This window comes from Musca vetustissima, unplaced genomic scaffold (genome assembly GCF_032173495.1).
Source record: "Musca vetustissima isolate MV318-11 ecotype Yass unplaced genomic scaffold, APGP_CSIRO_Mvet_v1 utg539480, whole genome shotgun sequence".
Taxonomy (NCBI): domain Eukaryota; kingdom Metazoa; phylum Arthropoda; class Insecta; order Diptera; family Muscidae; genus Musca; species Musca vetustissima.
The window spans coordinates 818-21,126 of NW_026877663.1; the positions used below are offsets into that span (position 1 = coordinate 818).

The 20,309-nt window shown below is 34.7% G+C and overlaps 3 protein-coding genes across 3 annotated transcripts; 2 read left to right on the forward strand and 1 right to left on the reverse strand.

The window, feature by feature from the left end:
* Positions 1-234: 234 nt before the first annotated feature.
* LOC133322324 (armadillo repeat-containing protein 2-like) lies at positions 235-6,158 on the reverse strand. Its single transcript, XM_061531318.1, has 9 exons — positions 6,010-6,158; positions 5,802-5,913; positions 5,339-5,688; positions 5,001-5,275; positions 3,563-3,700; positions 2,792-3,489; positions 2,544-2,730; positions 1,071-1,316; positions 235-1,005 (listed from the first exon to the last, which is right to left on the reverse strand). The coding sequence occupies exons 1-9, from the start codon at positions 6,155-6,157 to the stop codon at positions 235-237; spliced, it is 2,925 nt and encodes a 974-aa protein (XP_061387302.1). The 5' UTR covers position 6,158.
* Positions 6,159-10,163: 4,005 nt separating this feature from the next.
* LOC133322325 (cytoplasmic dynein 1 light intermediate chain 1-like) lies at positions 10,164-13,780 on the forward strand. Its single transcript, XM_061531319.1, has 6 exons — positions 10,164-10,322; positions 10,950-11,350; positions 11,428-11,657; positions 11,740-11,851; positions 12,625-12,804; positions 13,479-13,780. Exons 2-6 carry the CDS (start codon positions 10,952-10,954, stop codon positions 13,728-13,730), a joined length of 1,173 nt encoding a protein of 390 aa, XP_061387303.1. The 5' UTR covers positions 10,164-10,322; positions 10,950-10,951; the 3' UTR covers positions 13,731-13,780.
* A 4,363-nt stretch (positions 13,781-18,143) lies between these two features.
* LOC133322326 (lectizyme-like) lies at positions 18,144-18,982 on the forward strand. Its single transcript, XM_061531320.1, has one exon. The coding sequence runs from the start codon at positions 18,144-18,146 to the stop codon at positions 18,972-18,974; it is 831 nt and encodes a 276-aa protein (XP_061387304.1). The 3' UTR covers positions 18,975-18,982.
* Positions 18,983-20,309: the final 1,327 nt, after the last annotated feature.

Below are 20,309 nucleotides of genomic sequence, written 5' to 3' on the forward strand. Positions count from 1 at the left end.
AAAAACAAAACGATGTAGAGGTTTTCGTCTCTCTCTATTAATGGTGTTGACATCATTGCCTTTGGTTTTGGTAAAAGTTATTGTAAAATGAAATAAAAAATGATTGTTTTTTGTTTTGGTTTTTTTTTTTTGCCACGGCATCAACATTTAATATTTTTTTCAATATTTTTTAATTTCTTTACGATTTGATTTGCTAATTTAAATAGGTAATTTTTTTTTTGAGTAACAGTATTTTTATATACCCTCAATGTAAACATCATCTTCATCATCCATATCACTTGCCTCCATGGAGTTGAGACCCTCACTTCCTTGTTGTTGCTGATAATGCGATTGCAAGTGATCGAGTAAATACGATGAGACCATTGTAAAATCTTCCCATATCTGATGTTGATTTAACATTTCATCCATTTGCAATAGCTTGTCATCATCTAAATATTCCGATAGCAAATCAATGATATCATCTATGATGTGATCGGCATCACCCATCTCTTCCAAATTGATATTATCGATAAATAAATTCCAATATGCCTGACATATAATGGTGCTCATAAACCAATCTTCACGTTGTTTCAGGGCATCATGTAATAGCTCGTACAGAATTTGTGGTCCTTTCAACTGTATAAAGGGCTTACGATTTTCCACATCGCCCAATAGATTTACCAATATACCAATTGTACACGCCTGAAGATCATGAATTTCCTTGGTCTTGGGATTTGACAGAATTTTCACAACCAATTTTAATCCTTTTGCTCGACAGAAATATTTCCTGGCCTTTTCATTGCGTGTCAAATTGCCCAGCACACGGGCTGCCTCCACCTGAGACATTTCATCTTGGCTGTTTTTCAAAACTCCACTTAGTTGTGTAGCCAAATCGGATAGAACTGAACGTAAGCTGCCTTTGGCCTCCTGTACCATTGAGGGAGTTGTGGCCATTTGATCCTGATAGAAACATAAATTGTGCAAGGCGCCCAAGGTGGCATGGCATAGCTCTTGTAGTTCTTGTTTCTGAAGAGAGGAGATTAGAATTAAAGAAAATTCGTCTAAGGAAAGTTGGACCTTTTCAAACTCACCATTTTAATACTTTTTAGTTGTTGTGTAGTCTTCAGTATATCCAATAATATGGCACCCAATGCCCGGGTATCTCCCAAGCCAAGTCCCACCTCGGAATCAACACTCATATTCGCCACAACTCTTATCATTTTTATCAACACATCCAATACTGTATCTCCGAGAGAATTGTGCAGTGTCAATGGCTCTTTGGAATAGTTTTCAAGGACATTTAACAAATACTCCATGGCAACGTCATTGTGAAAGAACTGGAAAAAAAAAACGAAATTTTCAAAATAGCAGTGTGATCTGGCAGTTTTCAATATCTTTTATACATATCGGTCGTTCGGAAGTACTTTGCTTACTACAAAAAGACCCTTATATTTCGGCACTAACTTTTTATTGTCCCTATCGTATCGCAGTTTTCAATATCTTTTATCACACATCGGTCGTTCGGAAGTACTTTGCTTACATAAGGACCCTTATATTTCGGCACTAACTTTTTATTGGTCCCTATCGCAGTATCGACATTCCGTAGCACTTCAAAGTCACCTGCTTCAAATGTATGACCTCGCAATTCTGAGTCTTCAGATTTCCAAACCTTACATTGCAGGCTTCAATTACTCCATCGTAAGGTATTTGTGTGATCTGGCAGTTTTCAATATCTTTTATCAAATATCGGTCGTTCGGAAGTACTTTGATTACTACATAAGCACCCATATATTTCGGCACTAACTTTTTAATGGTCCCTATCGCAGTATCGACATTCCGTATCACTACAAAGTCACCTGCTTTAAATGTATTTACTACGCCTCCTTTTGCCTTAGACCGTTGCTAGCTATATGTCTGGGACCTCGCAATTGCTGCCTCTGCTTTGTCTCGTATGTCCTGAATACCCTCCCAGGGGTCCAAAAAGTTCTCCTCTAGGTATTCTGTTAAGTTATCAATTACTTCCCCTCTTTGATTTACTCCAAACAAAACCATACTTGGTGTAACACCAATTGACCTATTCACTGTATTATTAAATGCAAATTCCACATTGCTTAAATGCTTGACCAGTCCGCATGTGTTACCGGTTTACTAAGTTTTGCTAACATTCCCACCAACGTTCTATTCACACGTTCAACTTGACCGTTTGCTTGAGGTGAATGCACGGCTACCATGAAAGATACTTTGTAAATTCTTTTGACGTAAAACAACTTCCCCGATCCGTAATACACCAGACTGGTCTGCTATAATAACCAAAATAGTCCGACAGTGTATAAGATTCAAATGTAACGAAGAAAGATGTGATGATGAAATAAAAAGAAGACGCCATTTTAGTGAATGCGGTCAAAGAGATAACAATGTCAACGTTTGGACCCCCTTTGAAGGTACCCGCAAGCATCCTTCTTAGAAGCTTTTCAAACGAATTGACTCTATTTTCCATTTTTAGTTCTTATTAAAATATCCATTGTGGATAAATTATAATTTTAAAAAAGCAATCTGCAACTCACCTGAATCCTTGCCAAATCATAACTAGTCATGATGTTACCCAAAATATAGCCCAAACGACTAATAATGCTGAGTAGCTTCTCCGCATTACTGGTGTTATGATTGGTGCAGCAGGGGCCCAGCAACATGCCAATACGAGGAGCAAATTTTTCCATGGCATGACAGCAATCCCAGTCTTCGGAAAGGACACTAAAATACACAAATATTATTATTAACTCTTCTTCTTCTTCTAATTTTTCGGAAAATTTACCTCAATGTCCTAACAATGTTCGCCTGCACCTCAATCTCACCAATTGTCACCTCGGCCGCTTTGATCAAATGTGGACATGCCAATTCTAAATGTATACTGGTATTATCGAAATGGGGTCGTGATATATCCAAACTTTCCAAAGACGATATAATTTTTCTCACATCCGCCAAAGCTCTCAATGCTGCTGATAACTGATATAACGAATGCAATGGTGGTCCTTCCAGTTTACGTGCCGCTCCCGCCTCATTTAACATTTGTAAATGTAATATCATCAATTGGACAGCACCATGACGAGAGAGGCGTAATACCAAAGCATCTTGTTTTGAGAGTTTTTGAACATATTCCGTTTTCGACTTTTCAATACTACCACCTCCCATTTTTGTTGGATATTCACCTAAATTTGGTGCTGTATTTGGTTTACGCGGTAACTCTGTAACCTGTTCGGCCCAATTGCGATTGAGATCTTTAATGGCTGTCAATTCGGCTCTTTCTTGATTTGTACTGCATGTTAGAAAACGTATTGAACCATAGCCATAGATGCAAGCTTCCGGATCGTCAAGGGGACTGGCACGACCCAAGCCATCGATTAGTAGCTCTAAAATGTCATTTTCATGAAATAGATGATCATTTTGTTCGCTGCGTGCCACTTTAAAGATTAGTTTACAGGCTCCGGTCAGATTGCTGCCGGAAACGCGTAGCTGTAGAAGGAGGAGAGAAGATAAATGGATTTTTTAGTTTGCAAGGGATTTTTATTAGTTTATTTTCACTTACCGCCAGTACCACCCTGGCCACGGATAATAATATCTTGGGTGCTGTACATTCCACTAGACCATATAGTCCACCCAATATGAAACCTTTTTTGAAATTATCTTCATGTTTGTGTACCCGATTGTATAATTCTGTTAAAATCTGCAATAACAACAAATAATGTTAACATTTTTCAAGGAATTTATTTAAAGGAATGAGTAATTTTAAAGGGCAGGCAGAGCTGTAAGTGGTAATTTTTAAGGGCCACCGATGATGTTGAAAGAATACACTTAGAGGAACATGTATTTTTAAAGGGCCGTCAGAGCTGTAAATAGGGATTTTTAAGCCATCCCAGAGCTATTATTGGATAAAATGGGATGCAATTTGGCACATCACATTTATTTGGACCAAGGACGATCCCTATTGAAATTGGGAAAAATCGGTTCAGATTTAGATATAGCTTCCATATATATTTTCGTCCGATTTTATGTAAATGTTGCACCAAAGCCCTTTTATATCTTTCGATTTGCACCAAATTTGGCGTAGCGTACTGAATTGAGTCTAGAATGATGTGTGCTCAGTTTCCTGAAAATCGGTTCGGATTTAGATATAGCTCCCATATATATTTTCGTCCGATTTAATGTAAATGTTGCACCAAAGCCCTTTTATATCTTTCGATTTGCATCAAATTTGGTGTAGCGTACTGAATTGAGTCTAGAATGATGTGTGCTCAGTTTCATGAAAATCAGATTTTGATATAGCTCCCATATATAGTTTCGTCCGATTTTAAGTAAATGATGTACCAAAGTCCCTACATATCTTTCGATTGGCACGAAAATTGGCACAGGGTATTGAATAGAGTCTAGAATGATGTGTGCTGCGTTTTGTGAAAATCGGTTCAGATTTAGGTATAGCCCCCATATATATTTTCGTCCGATTTTAGGTAAATGGTGTACCAAAGTCCCTATATATCTTTCGACTTGCACCAAATTTGGCATAGCCTACGGAATTGAGTCTAGAATGTTGTGTGTTAAGTTTCCTGAAAATCGGTCCAGATTTAGATATATCTCCCACATATATTTTCGTCCGATTTAATGTAAATGGTGTACCAAAGTCCCTATATATCTTTCGATTTGAACCAAATTTGGCGTAGCCTACTGAATTGAGTCTAGAATGATGTGTACAAAGTTTGATGAAAATCGGTTCGGATTTAGATATAGCTTCCATATGCATTTTCTTCCGATTTTATATAAATTGTGCACTAAAGACCCAAAGTCGAAAAGGCGACGTCTGTTAGAAGACATATGCAGAATATACCCAAAGTATATTCAAACAAGCTCCGTTGAAGCCATAATTTTTTTACTGAAATGTTTTTTGCGGGTCATTAGAACTATAATCGTTTGAAGGACCAACGGAGCTAATAAAGTGAACCCGTTAAATTTATCTTCCCTTTCTCACTCACCGAATTAATATGATTCACCGTTTCATCGGTACACTCTTTCAAACCGGCATGTTCCTTTAGCATATCAATAAGTTTTTCCGTCGAGGATTGACCCAACAAATCATTGCAGCGGGTTAGTATTTTACGTGTCTCCAAAAGAGTCAAAGCACGATTGGTGGCCCCGTTTTCATCGATGAGAGTAACACCAATTGCATCACCTTTCAAGGAGCCTCCAGATGACTCGACCGAATAAGCTGTCTTGGCTCTTAATTGTTTGGGTTGTTGAATGGAGTTATCTGTAAATAACAACAACAAAAAAACGTTAATGCGTCAATTATTAGTTTCAAGGTTCCTTTCACACATGTCATCCGTCTTACCTTTCTTTAATCCACTACCTTTGACTTCTAATGCCGGTAATTTACGTGGTAATGGTTTATTACTGTTACCACCACTAACACTATCGAAACTATCATTATTGTTGTTACTATTATACGATTCAAAGGATCTGGAACGTCGTGTTAGTTCGGCATCAATATTTTTCGTTTTACCAATTTGTTTATCAACAACAGCAGCGGTATGATTATATACTACAGCTCCTCTTGGGGTTGTTGCATCGTGTTTTTGTCCTTCTTCTTCGGTTGTTGTTTGTATGGGCTCCAAATTAGGTGTACGCGGTGCTGCCGCCTCGCCATTTCGCAAATAACGTAATCTATAAATTATTAACAAATTATTGGCAAATTTATTATTTCATTTATAAAAACACAGAGAGAGCTCTCTCTCAGTTTCTATGTTTCTCTCTCTCTGATTTGCGTGGACACTTACGAAAATGCACTGGGTGGCCGGCCAGCCATGGCCACCTTACCATATAATACTCTGCCCGTTTCACGGGGTGTTACCGGACGTCGTGTACTAACCATTCGGACCCCGCCGACCACTATGGAAAAAACGGAAAATAAATGAACTCATTAGCCATAATTTTTTCTTTTACAATTTGTTTTTTTTCGCTTTTGGTTTTTGTTTTTTTCTTTACCATTTGTGGCCTGAAATTGTTGTGATTGCTGTTTTTGGAAATTCAAATTATTCATGGAACCAGCAAAATCTCCAACACTTCCTCCCCCGCCACTTAAAAATGTTTTAGCTTCACTTATCATTTCGGCCGATGTCCGACGTTTACCCATACCCCCTCCACCACAACCACCCATTATCAGGGTTTTATCCAATTGTCTACTTTGACGAACCTTGCCCCAAAGCAAGGTGCCATTATTTATTGGAATTGCAGCATTATTATTATTTTCACAATTCATTGCAGCGGAATCTCGTGTTTCACTGCGAGATCTGCGTTTCGGCAGTAAACTCATAGTACTTTCTTTTTCTTCTTTTTTCAAAATTTAATTTTTTTCTTTGGAATTATTTTCTCTAATTTCTTTTTTAACTTTTCACTTTGAGAGCCACCACTGTAATATTCCAATTGAAAGTCCTTTAAGTTTCTCAAAGCTTCGTGTTGAAATTTTCACTGGGCACCATAGCGACCGCTCACCACTCACTAATGGTTGGGCGAGTGTCGAACCTCCTAAATAGATGAATGAAACAAAAATAAAAAAAACTCACTCATATAAATTTGTTGTCTTATTACCATTACCAATATGAAGTTCCACACTGCTAGAGGATAACAGTAACTAACTATTCTCGGGATAAAACCAGTCTAATTATTGTAGCAGGTTAGCCCGAAATTTAAATGTAAACAACATGCAAGAGACAGTGGCGTGGAAAGGAACGAGGGATTTCAAAGGATGGACAGGGTTAAAAACATGATTTTTAAGGGAACATCAAAGAATTATTTTTAATGGACAACCCGATATTTTAAGGAACATGGATTTAAGGGAACCCCCCATTCTCGATTTTAATTTTTCAAGATTTTCAATGGGCTGGTAAATGAATACAAATGCTTGTTAAGGTTTGTAACTTTGCACATATATAATTGAAGATTTAAAAGAGAAGAAAAATAATTTACAAAAAATTTTTGTTATTGCTTTGTTGTTGTTTTTTCTAATTAAAAAAGTCCTTATTTTTTTATGGCGGGCATGATAACTCCTCATTGGAACATCGGAATCCGAAAATTCCAACGGTGTTAGAAAGAGTACATGTCTGGCTCTCGTATGAACTAGGATTATTGACTTCGCTCTAAAATTAACAAAATGGTGGACCTTTGAAAAAATATTTTTGGAAAATCGCCGATTTTTTTTACCAAAAACTAAGTTAAAAAATAAGGAAGTCTTCACCGACTGGCTTTATCCTAGTTCATACGAGAGCTATACACTCCCAGAGAAACGTTGCAAAATTTGAAACCGATTGGATTATTAGTTTTTGAGTTATCGTGCCCGCCATTCGCAAAAAAATGTTTAGAGTTTGAGAAGCCCTTCAGACGTCACTTGATGCTGACACAATAAATCGGCTATATCTTCAAGAGTTCTTGAGATTTTCACTTGAAATTTTGTAGAGACATTCTTTATTCAGTGTAGATTCGAATTATATCAACAAAAATGTTGACCCCGAGAATGGGGGGGGGGATCCCCTTAAGAAATATTTTTTTTTAAGGACCATCAGAGCTATTAAATTGCTTTTTATACCCTTCACCACATACCTGTGGTACAGGGTATTATGTCTTTGTCCATATGTTTGTAACATGCAAAAGGAAACGAGATAGACACATGGTTTCTTTTTGAGAATATGCATAGAATCACTGTCTGAGTCGATTTATGCATGTCCGTCCGCCCGTCTTTCCATGTTAAATTATTGTAAACAAAGTACAGGTCGCATTTTTCACTCGAATTGGATGAAATTTGGTACAGCTCATTTATTTGGTCCAAGGACGGCCCCTATTGAAATTGGGAAAAATCGGTTCAGATTTCGATATGGCTCCCAAATATTTTCGTCCGATTTAAGGTAAATGGTGCACCAAAGTCCATTTATATCCTTCGATTTCCACGAATTAAGTCTAGAACGATGTGTGTTAAATTTCGTGTAAATCGTTTCAGATTTAGATATAGCTCCCATATATATTTTCGTCCTATTTTATGTAAATGGTGCACTAAAGTCCCTTAATATCCTTAGATTTTCACGAAATTTGGCATAGCTACTGAATTATATCTAGAACGATGTGTGTTAAATTTTGTGAAAATCGGTTCAGGTTTAGATATAGTTCCTATATATATTTTCGTCCGATTTTAGGTAAATAGTGCACCAAAGTCGCTTTATATCCTACGATTAGCACGAAATTTGGCATAGCGTACTGAATTCAGTCTAGAATGATGTGTGTTCAATTTCATGAAAATCGGTTCAGATTTAGATATAGCTGCCTTATACATTTTCGTCCGATTTAAGATAAATAGTGCACCAAAGTCCCTTTATATCCTTCGATTTGCACGAAATTTGGTATAGCGTACTGAATTGTGTCTAGAACGATGTGTGTTAAATTTCGTGATAATCGGTCTAGGTTTAGGTATGGCTCTCATATATATTTTACTCCGATTTAATGTAAATGGTGCACCAAAGTATCTATATATCTTTTGATTTGCACTAAATTTGGCATAGCATACTGAATTAAGTCTAGAACGATTTGTGTTAAATTTCGTGAAAATCGGTCCAGATTTAGGTATGGCTCTCATATATATTTTACTCCGATTTAATGTAAATGGTGCACCAAAGTATCTATATATCGTTCGATTTCCACGAAATTGGGCATAGCCGTACTGAAATGAGTATAGAATGATGAGTGGTGAGTTAGGGAAAATCGGTTCAGATTTAGATATAACTCCCATATATAGTTTCGTCCGATTTTATGTAAATGGTGCACCAAAGTCCCTATATATCTTTCGATTTGTACGAAAAGGATATGTGGGAATTTATCCTTCTCAAACGAAACGCCACTGTTCTATTGAGCTTTAGCATGCTAGTAGTGTATTCTTGTTATTTAACAATAACACCTTTGTGTTTTTAATTTTCCTTTTTTTGGGAGAAACAAAACAAGAAAATCAATAGAAATGAAATATTCCGCTAAAAATTACGAGAGCGAGCAATAAATGCTTGTAAAAAAACACTCAATACCAAAAATTATATTCCAATTACCAATATTACAATCACCCTCGCTAACTACAAAGAAAATAAATAAATAAATTTTGAATTACGACTCATTTCAATATTTAACTCATTCGACATGCACACGAACACACATACACAGTAACACATAAAGGAATAAATGTATGTAAATAACGAAAATATCCCCCACAAAAAGTTATTGTCCTATTGTAATATCCGGTCACAACCACTTTACCAATCGGTATCCTTAACAACAACAACTACTGAGTATTGAGTGTAGAGTGTAGAGACGAAGGTATTAAACAAGTTAGCTACCAGCTGGTTGGTAAACATTCAATTGAACGGGCATTGATTGATTGTGACAAGGACACGCAGTGGTCAAATTCTATTTCAAAACGACAAATTGAAAAAGAAATAAAAGTAATTTTATTAAGTACTGGACAAATTTTGTTTAGTAATTTGTTGTGTTACCTAAATTTAAAAAGGACAACAAAATTAAGGATCTCATGAAATTTGCATGGTCGCTGCCTTAGTTTTTTGTGGTGTGTTGTATCGTGTTTAAAATGAAAGACTTATCGACAAAGGTTCAGGCGATGGATGGTGTCAATGAATTTAATGTTTTCGAATTGCTCAGTAAGGAAATAAATAAATTACAATTGGCCAATTTCAATGGAGGAGGAGGAGTTGGAAAATTAAAAAGAAAAAAGTAAGAAAATTGGTTTAAGGGAATAATTCAAAGATGCATTTTCTACACTGCATTTAAATAAAAAGGAAAAATTATTTTTAAAATGCGAAATGCTCTCAAAACTGTTACCATCACAACACCATGACGGAAATGACTCAATTCTTCTCAATGGTATGGAAAAGGGCGGCAGACAGAGAGGTTAATGTGTACACCACAAATCAACCTGGACAAATGACCGACCCTATCATAAATATAGACACATTTGTCTTTATTTTTATTACACATAATTATAGTTTAAAAACTATTGCATGTCTCCTGAAGTTTTTTCTATTTTCTAATTTATTATTATATCTCCTTTGTGTCCCATTTCAGGTCTTCTATATTAAGCGAAGTCCAAAAACAAGGCAGCACAAAACTTCCCTCAAATAAATCGGTATTAGTATTGGGTGATAATGCTACCGGCAAGACAACACTGGTGGCCAAACTTCAGGGTGTTGAAAATCCGAAAAAAGGTTCCGGTTTGGAATATGCCTACATCGATGTTAAGGATGAATACAGAGATGGTAAGAAGCTACACACTTTTCAAAAAGCATGAACAATTTAGCTTAGAAAAGAAAACATTTATTTTATTTCACTTTAAAAGGACTTCTATGGGCTGAAGACCTTAAAGTCTATCCGTAAACTGGAAATATTCTAAAGGACTTTTATCTAGAGGATGCGTTGTATAGGTCTAATATAGAAATAACTCGTTCCAAAGGCCTTCTTCATAATGTTTTCCTAACATTGATGACTTTTTAACGAAACATTGTCTAAGGGAAGTCCTAACAGAGGCGACAACTAGGAAAGTGGGTTGACGATAGAAGATCAAGAGTCGCGCTGCCAGAGTTTGTCCACGTTTCATCACTTTTCTTAATACTACCTATAGATTTTTGATCTTTAGATAGTACTTTGCAAAATCTGGCCGCTTCGTTGACTCCTTCGATAGTCTCACTGTAGCAGACCCAAGACTCACGTTTTCGCTCTTGTACCTATTGAACTGTTCTCTATAAACGTCCGAATCATTACTGAGTTTTGTCTTACTAGCTCTATTGTATGCTTTCCTTGCAGCTTTCCTCAATCAATCAATGATACATATTAAATTATAATTTATTTTCTAATCCTGATCATTTGTTTCATCCTTTTCCTTTCAGACATGACCCGTTTAAGTGTTTGGGTATTAGACGGCGATCCAGGTCATAACAATCTCCTACACTTTGCCTTAAATGAACAAAATTATGCACACACATTGGTCATACTGACCGTATCAATGACACAGCCATGGTATTGGCTGGAACAGCTTAATCACTGGATTAAGGTGTTATCCGATCACATTGAATCGTTGAAGCTGGAACCCGGTGAAAAAGAAGAAGCCCGCCAACGTTTAATAACCTCATGGCAAAGTTATTGTGAGGTCGGTGATGATTTAGATCCGGGTTCACCGGTTAAACGCACCATGCGTAATAATTCCATAGATGATGATGATTTACTGCCGCTCACCGATGGAGCGTTGTTGACAAATTTGGGTTTGGATATTGTTGTGGTGGTTACAAAGGTGAGTAAGAATGGAATTCAATGTCTTTTTTTGGTTTATTTGATTAACTCCTTGTTCCGTTTTTTTCATTTTTTTAGACGGACTACATGACCACTTTGGAAAAAGAATACGACTATCGAGATGAACATTTCGATTTCATACAACAGTGGATACGGCGTTTTTGTTTGCAACATGGCACCTCACTCTTCTACACAAGTGTCAAAGAAGACAAAAACTGTGATCTCCTTTATAAATATTTAACACATCGAATCTATGGTCTACCATTCCGAACACCTGCCCTAGTCGTTGAGAAAGATGCAGTTCTAATGTGGGTTATACATTTTTGTGTTTTTTGTTTTTGGTTGGAAACTGAAATATTTAATTTTCATGTATTTGTTTTTCTTTTGCAGTCCTGCCGGTTGGGATAGCTTAAAGAAAATAAGTATTTTATATGAGAATATGCATTCTTGTAAAGCTGAAGATTATTATACAGACATTATTACACCGCCACCTTCGAGAAAAGTAAGTACAGTAGAACTCTGGAACAAATCTAGGACCATATATGGACTATATCGTCATCATAAATGCAAACGGACGTCGTAACTACAATTTTACTAACGCATTAAATTCTATAAAAATGAAGCATGGCTGGACATTTTTTCAAAGTTTAACCGCCCTATAGAGCCGTATTTATTTTATTTTATACAGTTTCGACCGATTTTGTGTAAGTGGTGCATTAATGTTTTCGATTTGCACGAAATTTTACATAGCGTAATGAATTGAGTATAGAATGATGTGTGTTAAGTTTAGTGAAAATCGGTTCAGATTTCCATGTAGCTCCCACATATATTTTTGTCCGATTTTGTGTAAATGGTGCATTAAAGCCCCTATATTTGTTTCTATTTGCACGAAATTTTGCATAGCGTACTGAATTCAGTCTAGACTGATGTGTGTTAAGTTTGGTGAAAATCGGTTCGGATTTCGATATATACATATACAGTTTCGACCGATTTTATGTACTAAAGACAATAAATATTTCTCCGATAGCGATAGAACTCTGCACAGGGTTCTTTTCCATCCAGTGGGAAACAAAAATATCCAATTGTAGCTGGTTAGTTAAAAAAAAAATAATTAAATACCGAATTTTGGGGTAGTTACGTCCGTTTGCATTTATGATGATATGGATAATAGTTCATATCCCTGCAATTTGTCTCTGTTGTCAATTCATTTTTTTTTTAATTTCTTCTATTTTGAATATTAGTTTATAATAATTTTGTTCTTTCTATTCTTTTCAGACCGTTTCAAATCGTGAAATTGAAGTGCAAACCGAAGATGAACAAACATTTTTGGCGCGACAACAGGAAATCATCAAGCAAGGCGGTGAAGTACGTAGTGGATCACCTTTACGCTCGCAGGCTAGCAAAGCTATGCCCCGTACCCCTGGTTCAGCTGGTCAAAATTCACCCAGTAGAAAGGTGAAGTCATGTTTTTATTTTTTTCATTCCATTCCATTTTTTTTTTTAATTTGTCACATTTTTAGTACAATTTTTATTGTGTTTGTTTAACTAACCATTGATTATATTTATTGTTCACAACCTTAGAATTCACATCACTGCACATTTTTATTTCAATTTGCTTAAAACTATTAACAACCAGGGTTCAAATGCGGCATTATAATAGATTCTAAATTAACTTATTTCAACATTTTTCATTACAATGCTAGACATTTTCAAAATTAAAGTTCTAATTTTAATATGTATATATATATATAGTCGTTATTTAAAATTGTTACTTTGACATTGAGTCGAAACCGCTCCATAAACTTCCCTTTGAAATATAGACATTTTCATTTCGGAGTTTAGAAAGGCTGAGAGTATTAAAAAAGTCCTTAAGACACCCGAACCTTGTTGATGTCTTATAAATCGACATGGAGAACGTTTGCTTCGGTATATACCTAACGACAGGTTACTAGTGGTGTAAGGTATAATACACGATATTGGTATTTTCCTTACTGGTTTACATTAATTTTGTTATTTGTAGTCAGATAATTTAACAAATTACTCAATCTCCCAAAAAATATTTCAATTTATATATTCTTCCTTCAATGACTTATTTGTTTGGTCCTGTTGTTTTCTGTTTTTTCTTACAGCCTGATGTAAAAATGAATCCTGTCACACCCGGAGGCGAAGGCGTTTTGGCCAATTTCTTCAATTCATTGTTGCACAAAAAATCCGGTTCACCAGCAACACCACCTGGTGCCATGAGCACACCACGGGCCAATGGTTCAGATAGTCTATTAACACCCGATAAACTATCCGTACGCACAGATGCTGCTGCCGAATTGGATCGTTTGGCGAGAAGTGTTAAAAAGGATGTGGATTTTTCGCAAAGTGAATGTTAGATTAGCAATGAAAAAATCAACTAACCTAGAACACAAACGAAATGGAAAGTGGCAGATTTAAAAAAGAGAAAGATCGAGAGAGAGAGAACCAAAATCCAGAGGCACTAAAATATTTTTTTTTTGTTTGGGAGATAAACACACACAAACATTTGTTAAACAAAAAGAAAAAAAAAACTAAAAATATCTCCAACAATTACTCCTAAAATTTTTAGTAAAGTGTAGCAGAAGTTTTAAACAACACACACACAATTTGCATTAATTTATGAAAAAAAACAACAACAAAAACAATTGAAAATCAAATTAATAAATTAAAAAAACATATTAAGAGTTAGCAGAACGATCCTTAAGGCCTTTCTAAAGAAAAAATATTAAAAACAACAAAAAAATATATACCCTCATCATCTCTTTATATGTATATGTAAACATGTAACGTACTATAAAATATATACAGAAAAACAACAACAAAATATCTACAACTAATGAAAATGATACTTAGCAAACAAACAAAACACTAAAACTCTAGTAAAAATTTCTAAGAAAAAAACAACAACAACAATATATAACAACTACAACAAACATGTCCACATGAAATGTATTTCATAAGTACTCAAACAGCTCCCTTTTCCCAATCTTCCCCCCAACAACTAAAAAGTATATATATATTTTTTTAAATTATTATCCTATTTCAAATGCCTGCTCCTCCTCCATTGTAACTGTTATATATTATAATTATAAATATATTTTTTTTAAAAAACAAAAAGAAAAAAATAGTTTTAAAATTGTGCTCAGTTATTAATTATTTTCCATATTATTTCTTTTAACTTCCTAGTATTTCATATTATTATTTTTTTAAATTTCTTTTGATTATAATTTTTTGTTTTAAATACCATCCATAAAAATAAAATAAAAAAATCAGTTAATAATATCAATTAACTTTAACCAATCAACAAAAAGCAAACACTTTATAAAGTATTTTCTCCACAAAAAGTAAACGGCAACACGAAAAGTTACAGAGAAAGAGGGGAACAACAAACTATTATATAAACTGTTCATATGGCTGAATAATAAAAAAAAGTATTTTTTAAAAACTAGGCATTACAATTTGTTTTTTTTTTTAATCTTTGTTTTTCTTTCATCCTTCCCTCGGTCAACATTAAGTTTTAATAAAAACAAGAGGTCAAGTCCCACATTGGAATAGAGGTCGTTGAAGACATTTGTGAAATGTTTAACTCACTCCTACCACATGCATTTTTACCACACTGTCTGCGGGGATAAGAATGCATGGACGAATATCGTCATCATAAATGCAAACGGACATAACTACACTTTTACTGATTTTACCGGAGAAGCAAAAAAAACGGAGCAAGGCTGGAACTTTTTGACTAATAATTATCCCATTGAGACTAAAATTTGTAAAATTTTGCACGAAATTTTGCATAGCGTACGCTTAGTCTAGAATGAAAATCGGATCAGATTTCGATATAGCTCCCACATATATTATCGTTCGATTTTGTGTAAATGGTGAATTAAAGCCCCTATATTTCTATCGATTTGCTCGAAATTTTGCATAGCGTACTGAATTTAGTCTAGAGTGTTGTGTGTTAAGTTTCGTGAAAATCGGCTCAGATTTCGATATAGCTCTCATACATATTTTCGTCCAATTTGGTTAAATGGTGCATTAACGCCCCAATTTTTCTTTCGGTTTGCACGAAATTTTGCATAGCGCACTGAATTGAGTCCGGAGTGACGTTTGTTAAGTTTCGCGAAAATCGGTTCAGATTTCGATATTGCTCCCATATACAGTTTCGACCGATTTTATGTAAATGTTGAACTAAAGACATTAAATGCTTCTCCGATAGCGATAGAACTTTGAATAGGGTACTTTTCCATCCAGTGGAAAACAAAAATACCTAATTATAGCTGATTAGTTGAAAATGAAGAAACCTCTTAAAATACCGAATTTTGGGGTACCTGTAAAAAAATTGGCCAATATATCTCATTTTCAATATCAAACATCCCAGAAGTAACATTAATATAAGTACAGAATTTGTCTTCAATATTGCGAGCTTTGGATTTTTACAGGAGTGGAGTTACGTCCGTATGAATTTCTTTAATTAGAAGATCGCTGTTTTTCTACGGTAGATGCCTAAATGTTTGTGGGAACATGTATTTTGATTAGACGAACAATAATCAAACAAAAAGTCAATTTCGAATTTTTCTGTAATTACATCCGTTTGCATTTTTTGATGACGATATGCAGGTTCATGGAAAACAAATTCCCACTACCAAACATTTTTTGGAACACTTGACCAATAAAATCAGGAAGTTCCTTAAAGTGGGATGATATCTTTGGAACTTTTTAACCACAACCACTTTTTCGTATAAAACGGCATAGAGATTGGCATAGGAATACCGGTGTACTAGCATTATGACATCCATCCTATTGTTGAGGTTTTATGTAAAAGACCAAACCCCGGAACGATCACCACCAAAGGTGATGCTGAGTTGATTGGTATTGTATCGTGGGGTTATATCCCCTGCGGTATGGCCCAAATGCCTTCGATTTATACTGTAGTCTCCGCCTATATTCCATGGATTGCCAATGTCCAGAATAATTATTACAAATCGATTTAAAGGAAATTTTATTTTTTGACGATGTATTGAATTCCTAATAAAAAAAATATGTTTATGTTATTTGTTGAGCCAAGAGGAGATTTATTAATGCCGAAGATAGTAAAAACAGTGTTAAGTGAGGTTAGTATCATTAGACTACTGAGAATCTGAAAGTCATTTTGGCATTATGACATCCATACTATTGTTGAGGTTTTATGTTAAAGACCAATCACCGGATGGATCACTGTGTTAGTGGTCTATCGGAGTCAAGAGGGTGTCTTGAAAACTAAATGTTTTTTTTTTCCAAATTTCAAATATTTTCTTAATCTACCAAGGCCTTATTGTCTCTCCTATCCCAACACTTACAAAAAAATAAATAAATTAAAAAAAAAAACTCTAAAATATTAATTTGCATTAAAAATGTGAAAATATAATTATAAATATATTTGTGTTAATTCGATTTTTATTTTTTTAACTATTTTATTAATAAATATTTAAAAAAAAGAAAATACAATAACAAAACTATTTTTGCTTAATTCTAATTCTAAGATTATTTTTAAACAATTATTTTTTGGGTTCTTTAATAAGATTTAATAATTAATACTACACACACAGAAAATAAATAAAAAATCATAATGTAAAGTATTTATGCAAAATGCTAACTATAAAATAAATTATATATTTATATATATAACAAATAAAATAAAAAAAATAAATTAATATTTAATTAGACAGGGGGTTTTGAATACAAATGACAATGGATTTTTAATGGAAATTAATTGAATGTTAATTTTAATAAAAAATATTTATTTACTTAGTTTCCATTGGGAATTACAATAAAAATGGAAAATTAAAAAAATACGAAATATGGATATATATATATATATATATACATATATATATATATATAAACTTGTTTCTTTAAGAGTTTCAAAGTAAATGAAACGAAATAAAAATAAACTATTAAAAAGTGTCAGTCAGGTGTATACCTGATATGTATATATATATATATATATCATCAGCCTTTTTTGGAGGTCTATTGAATTACACACAGGTTTTATGAGGCATATGTTTTGATCAAAGAGTTTTTAAAAAAATATTTGCTGGTCATGGTAAAGTAAACTATTTCATATGACGCCTGTGTCATAGAGATGAGTTCAAATGTTAATGATGTGCTAATCATACTCACCAATAGATGGCGCAGAGGACGCGATCTTAAATTATGCCTACCTCATTTATTTTCGCCATAAAGTAGATTATTTTCTCTTTCATATGATACAACTTTTGTTGAATTGCGATTATCCATTCAAAAGTTATACGCCTGGAAGTTTGTATGATATAAATCATACTCATCAATAGATGGCGCTGACGACGAGTTTACAAAAATGGCATATCTTACACTTTTTGCTACAACTTGTTTTGCATATTGCTGGTATTGATAAAACCGCCCAAGAAGCTACGTTTAAACCCTAAACTTTACCATAGATAAAACAGGATCTTCTTTAAAAATATCCCTCTCATCTAACCAAAAATTGCATATCATTCTATCCACAACTTTTTTATTTCTAGAAAATAATTTCCAGAAAAAAATAAACAAAAAACATATTTTTAGATCTCTTCATTCATAAATCATCAAAAGAAATATCACAGTTATTGATTAGGTTCCACACACCAACAATTTGATAAGAACTTCGTTCGTCTGTACGCAAAAATCCACACTCTCCCGTTTTGCTATATAAACCCCTGCAAATCGCTACTCCAGTATCAGTCAGTCAATTCATAAAACAGTAGCAAAAAACTATGAAAACTTTTGTGATCCTTTGTGTCTTGTTTGTGGCCTCGGCCAATGCTGGTCATCTGTCATCGGCGGCCCAACGTTTAATACCCAGCTTTGCCACCGGCTACATCATCAAAGGCGAAGATGCTGAACCCCATTCCGCCCCCTACATCGTTTCGCTGAGTCGTACCGCCAAACACTCACACATCTGTGGTGGTAGTATTATCAACAAGAATTGGGTTCTCACTGCTGCCCATTGCATTAGCAAGCCGGTCGGCATGGGTGTGGTGGCTGGTCTCCATAAGCGTACCAATTTCGATGAAAAGACCCAATCTCGTGTGGTCGATTATGGTGTAGTTCACGAACAATATACCGGTGGTGTTGGTCCCTATGATATTGCTATGTTGCATGTGTCGGAACCTTTCGAATTCAATGAATGGGTGAAACCTGTTGCTCTACCCGCCTACGAACAGATTCATGATGGTGAGACGCATTTGTATGGTTGGGGACAACCTAAGGCTTTTGTCTTCTCCGCTGCTAGCACCTTGCAGACTGTCACCACCCAGATCGTTGAATTCAATAAGTGCAAGGAAGTCTTACCAGCTGATGCTCCTCTGCATGAAACCAATGTCTGTTCGGATTCTTTGCAACAAAGCATTTCGGCTTGTAATGGTGATTCTGGTGGTCCATTGGTTAAGGAATTCGCCACCAAAGGCGATGCTGAGTTGATTGGTATTGTATCGTGGGGTTATATTCCCTGCGGTATGGCTCAAATGCCTTCGATTTATACTCGTGTCTCGGCCTATATTCCATGGATTGCTAATGTCCAGAATAATTATTTCAAGTCGATTTAAAGGATTTTGATCTGATGACGATGTATTGAATTCCTAATAAAAAATATGTAGAAAAAATATGTTTTTTTTTGAGCTAAGAAGAGATTTATTAATGGTGACGATTTTTAAAGAATATTTTTTCAAGGATCCTCCCAGCAATAAGGCGTGGATTTTTAAAGAATATTTTTTCAAGGATCCTCTCGGCAATAAGGCGTGGATTTTTTAAGAATATTTTTTCAAGGACCATCTCAGCAATAAGGCGTGGATTTTTAAAGAATATTTTTTTCAAGGACCATCTCAGCAATAAGGCATGGATTTTTAAAGAATATTTTTTTCAAGGACCATCTCAGCAATAAGGCGTGGATTATTAAAGAATATTTTTTCAAGGACCATCTTAGCAATAAGGCGGGGATTTTTAAAGAATATTTTTTCAAGGACCATATCAGCAATAAGGCGGGGATTTTTAAAGAATATTTTTTCAAGGATCCTGCCAGCAGTAAGGCGTAGATTTTTAAAGAATATTTTTTCAAGGATCCTCCCAGCAATAAGACGTAGATTTTTAAAGAATATTTTTTTCAAGGACCATCTCAGCAATAAGACGTAGATTTTTAAAGAATATTTTTTCAAGGACCATCTCAGCAATAAGGCGTGGATTTTTAAAGAATATTTTTTTCAAGGACCATCTCAGCAATAAGGCGTGGATTTTTAAAGAATATTTTTTCAAGGATCCTCCCAGCAATAAGGCGTAGATTTTTAAAGAATATTTTTTCAAGGATCCTCCCAGCAATAAGACGTAGATTTTTAAAGAATATTTTTTTCAAGGACCATCTCAGCAATAAGACGTAGATTTTTAAAGAATATTTTTTCAAGGACCATCTCAGCAATAAGGCGTGGATTTTTAAAGAATATTTTTTCAAGGATCCTCCCAGCAATAAGGCGTAGATTTTTAAAGAATATTTTTTCAAGGATCCTCCCAGCAATAAGACGTAGATTTTTAAAGAATATTTTTTTCAAGGACCATCTCAGCAATAAGACGTAGATTTTTAAAGAATATTTTTTCAAGGACCATCTCAGCAATAAGGCGTGGATTTTTAAAGAATATTTTTTCAAGGATCCTCCCAGCAATAAGGAGTGGATTTTTAAAGGATATTTTTTCAAGGATCCTCCCAGCAATAAGGAGTGGATTTTTAAAGGATATTTTTTCAAGGATCCTCCCAGCAATAAGGAGTGGATTTTTAAAGAATATTTTTTTCCAGGACCATCTCAGCAATAAGGCGTGGATTTTCAAATAGGTCAGACATTTTTATTGGCCGTAGGAATTTCAAAATACCGAAAATGAACTTGGAATACCACAGG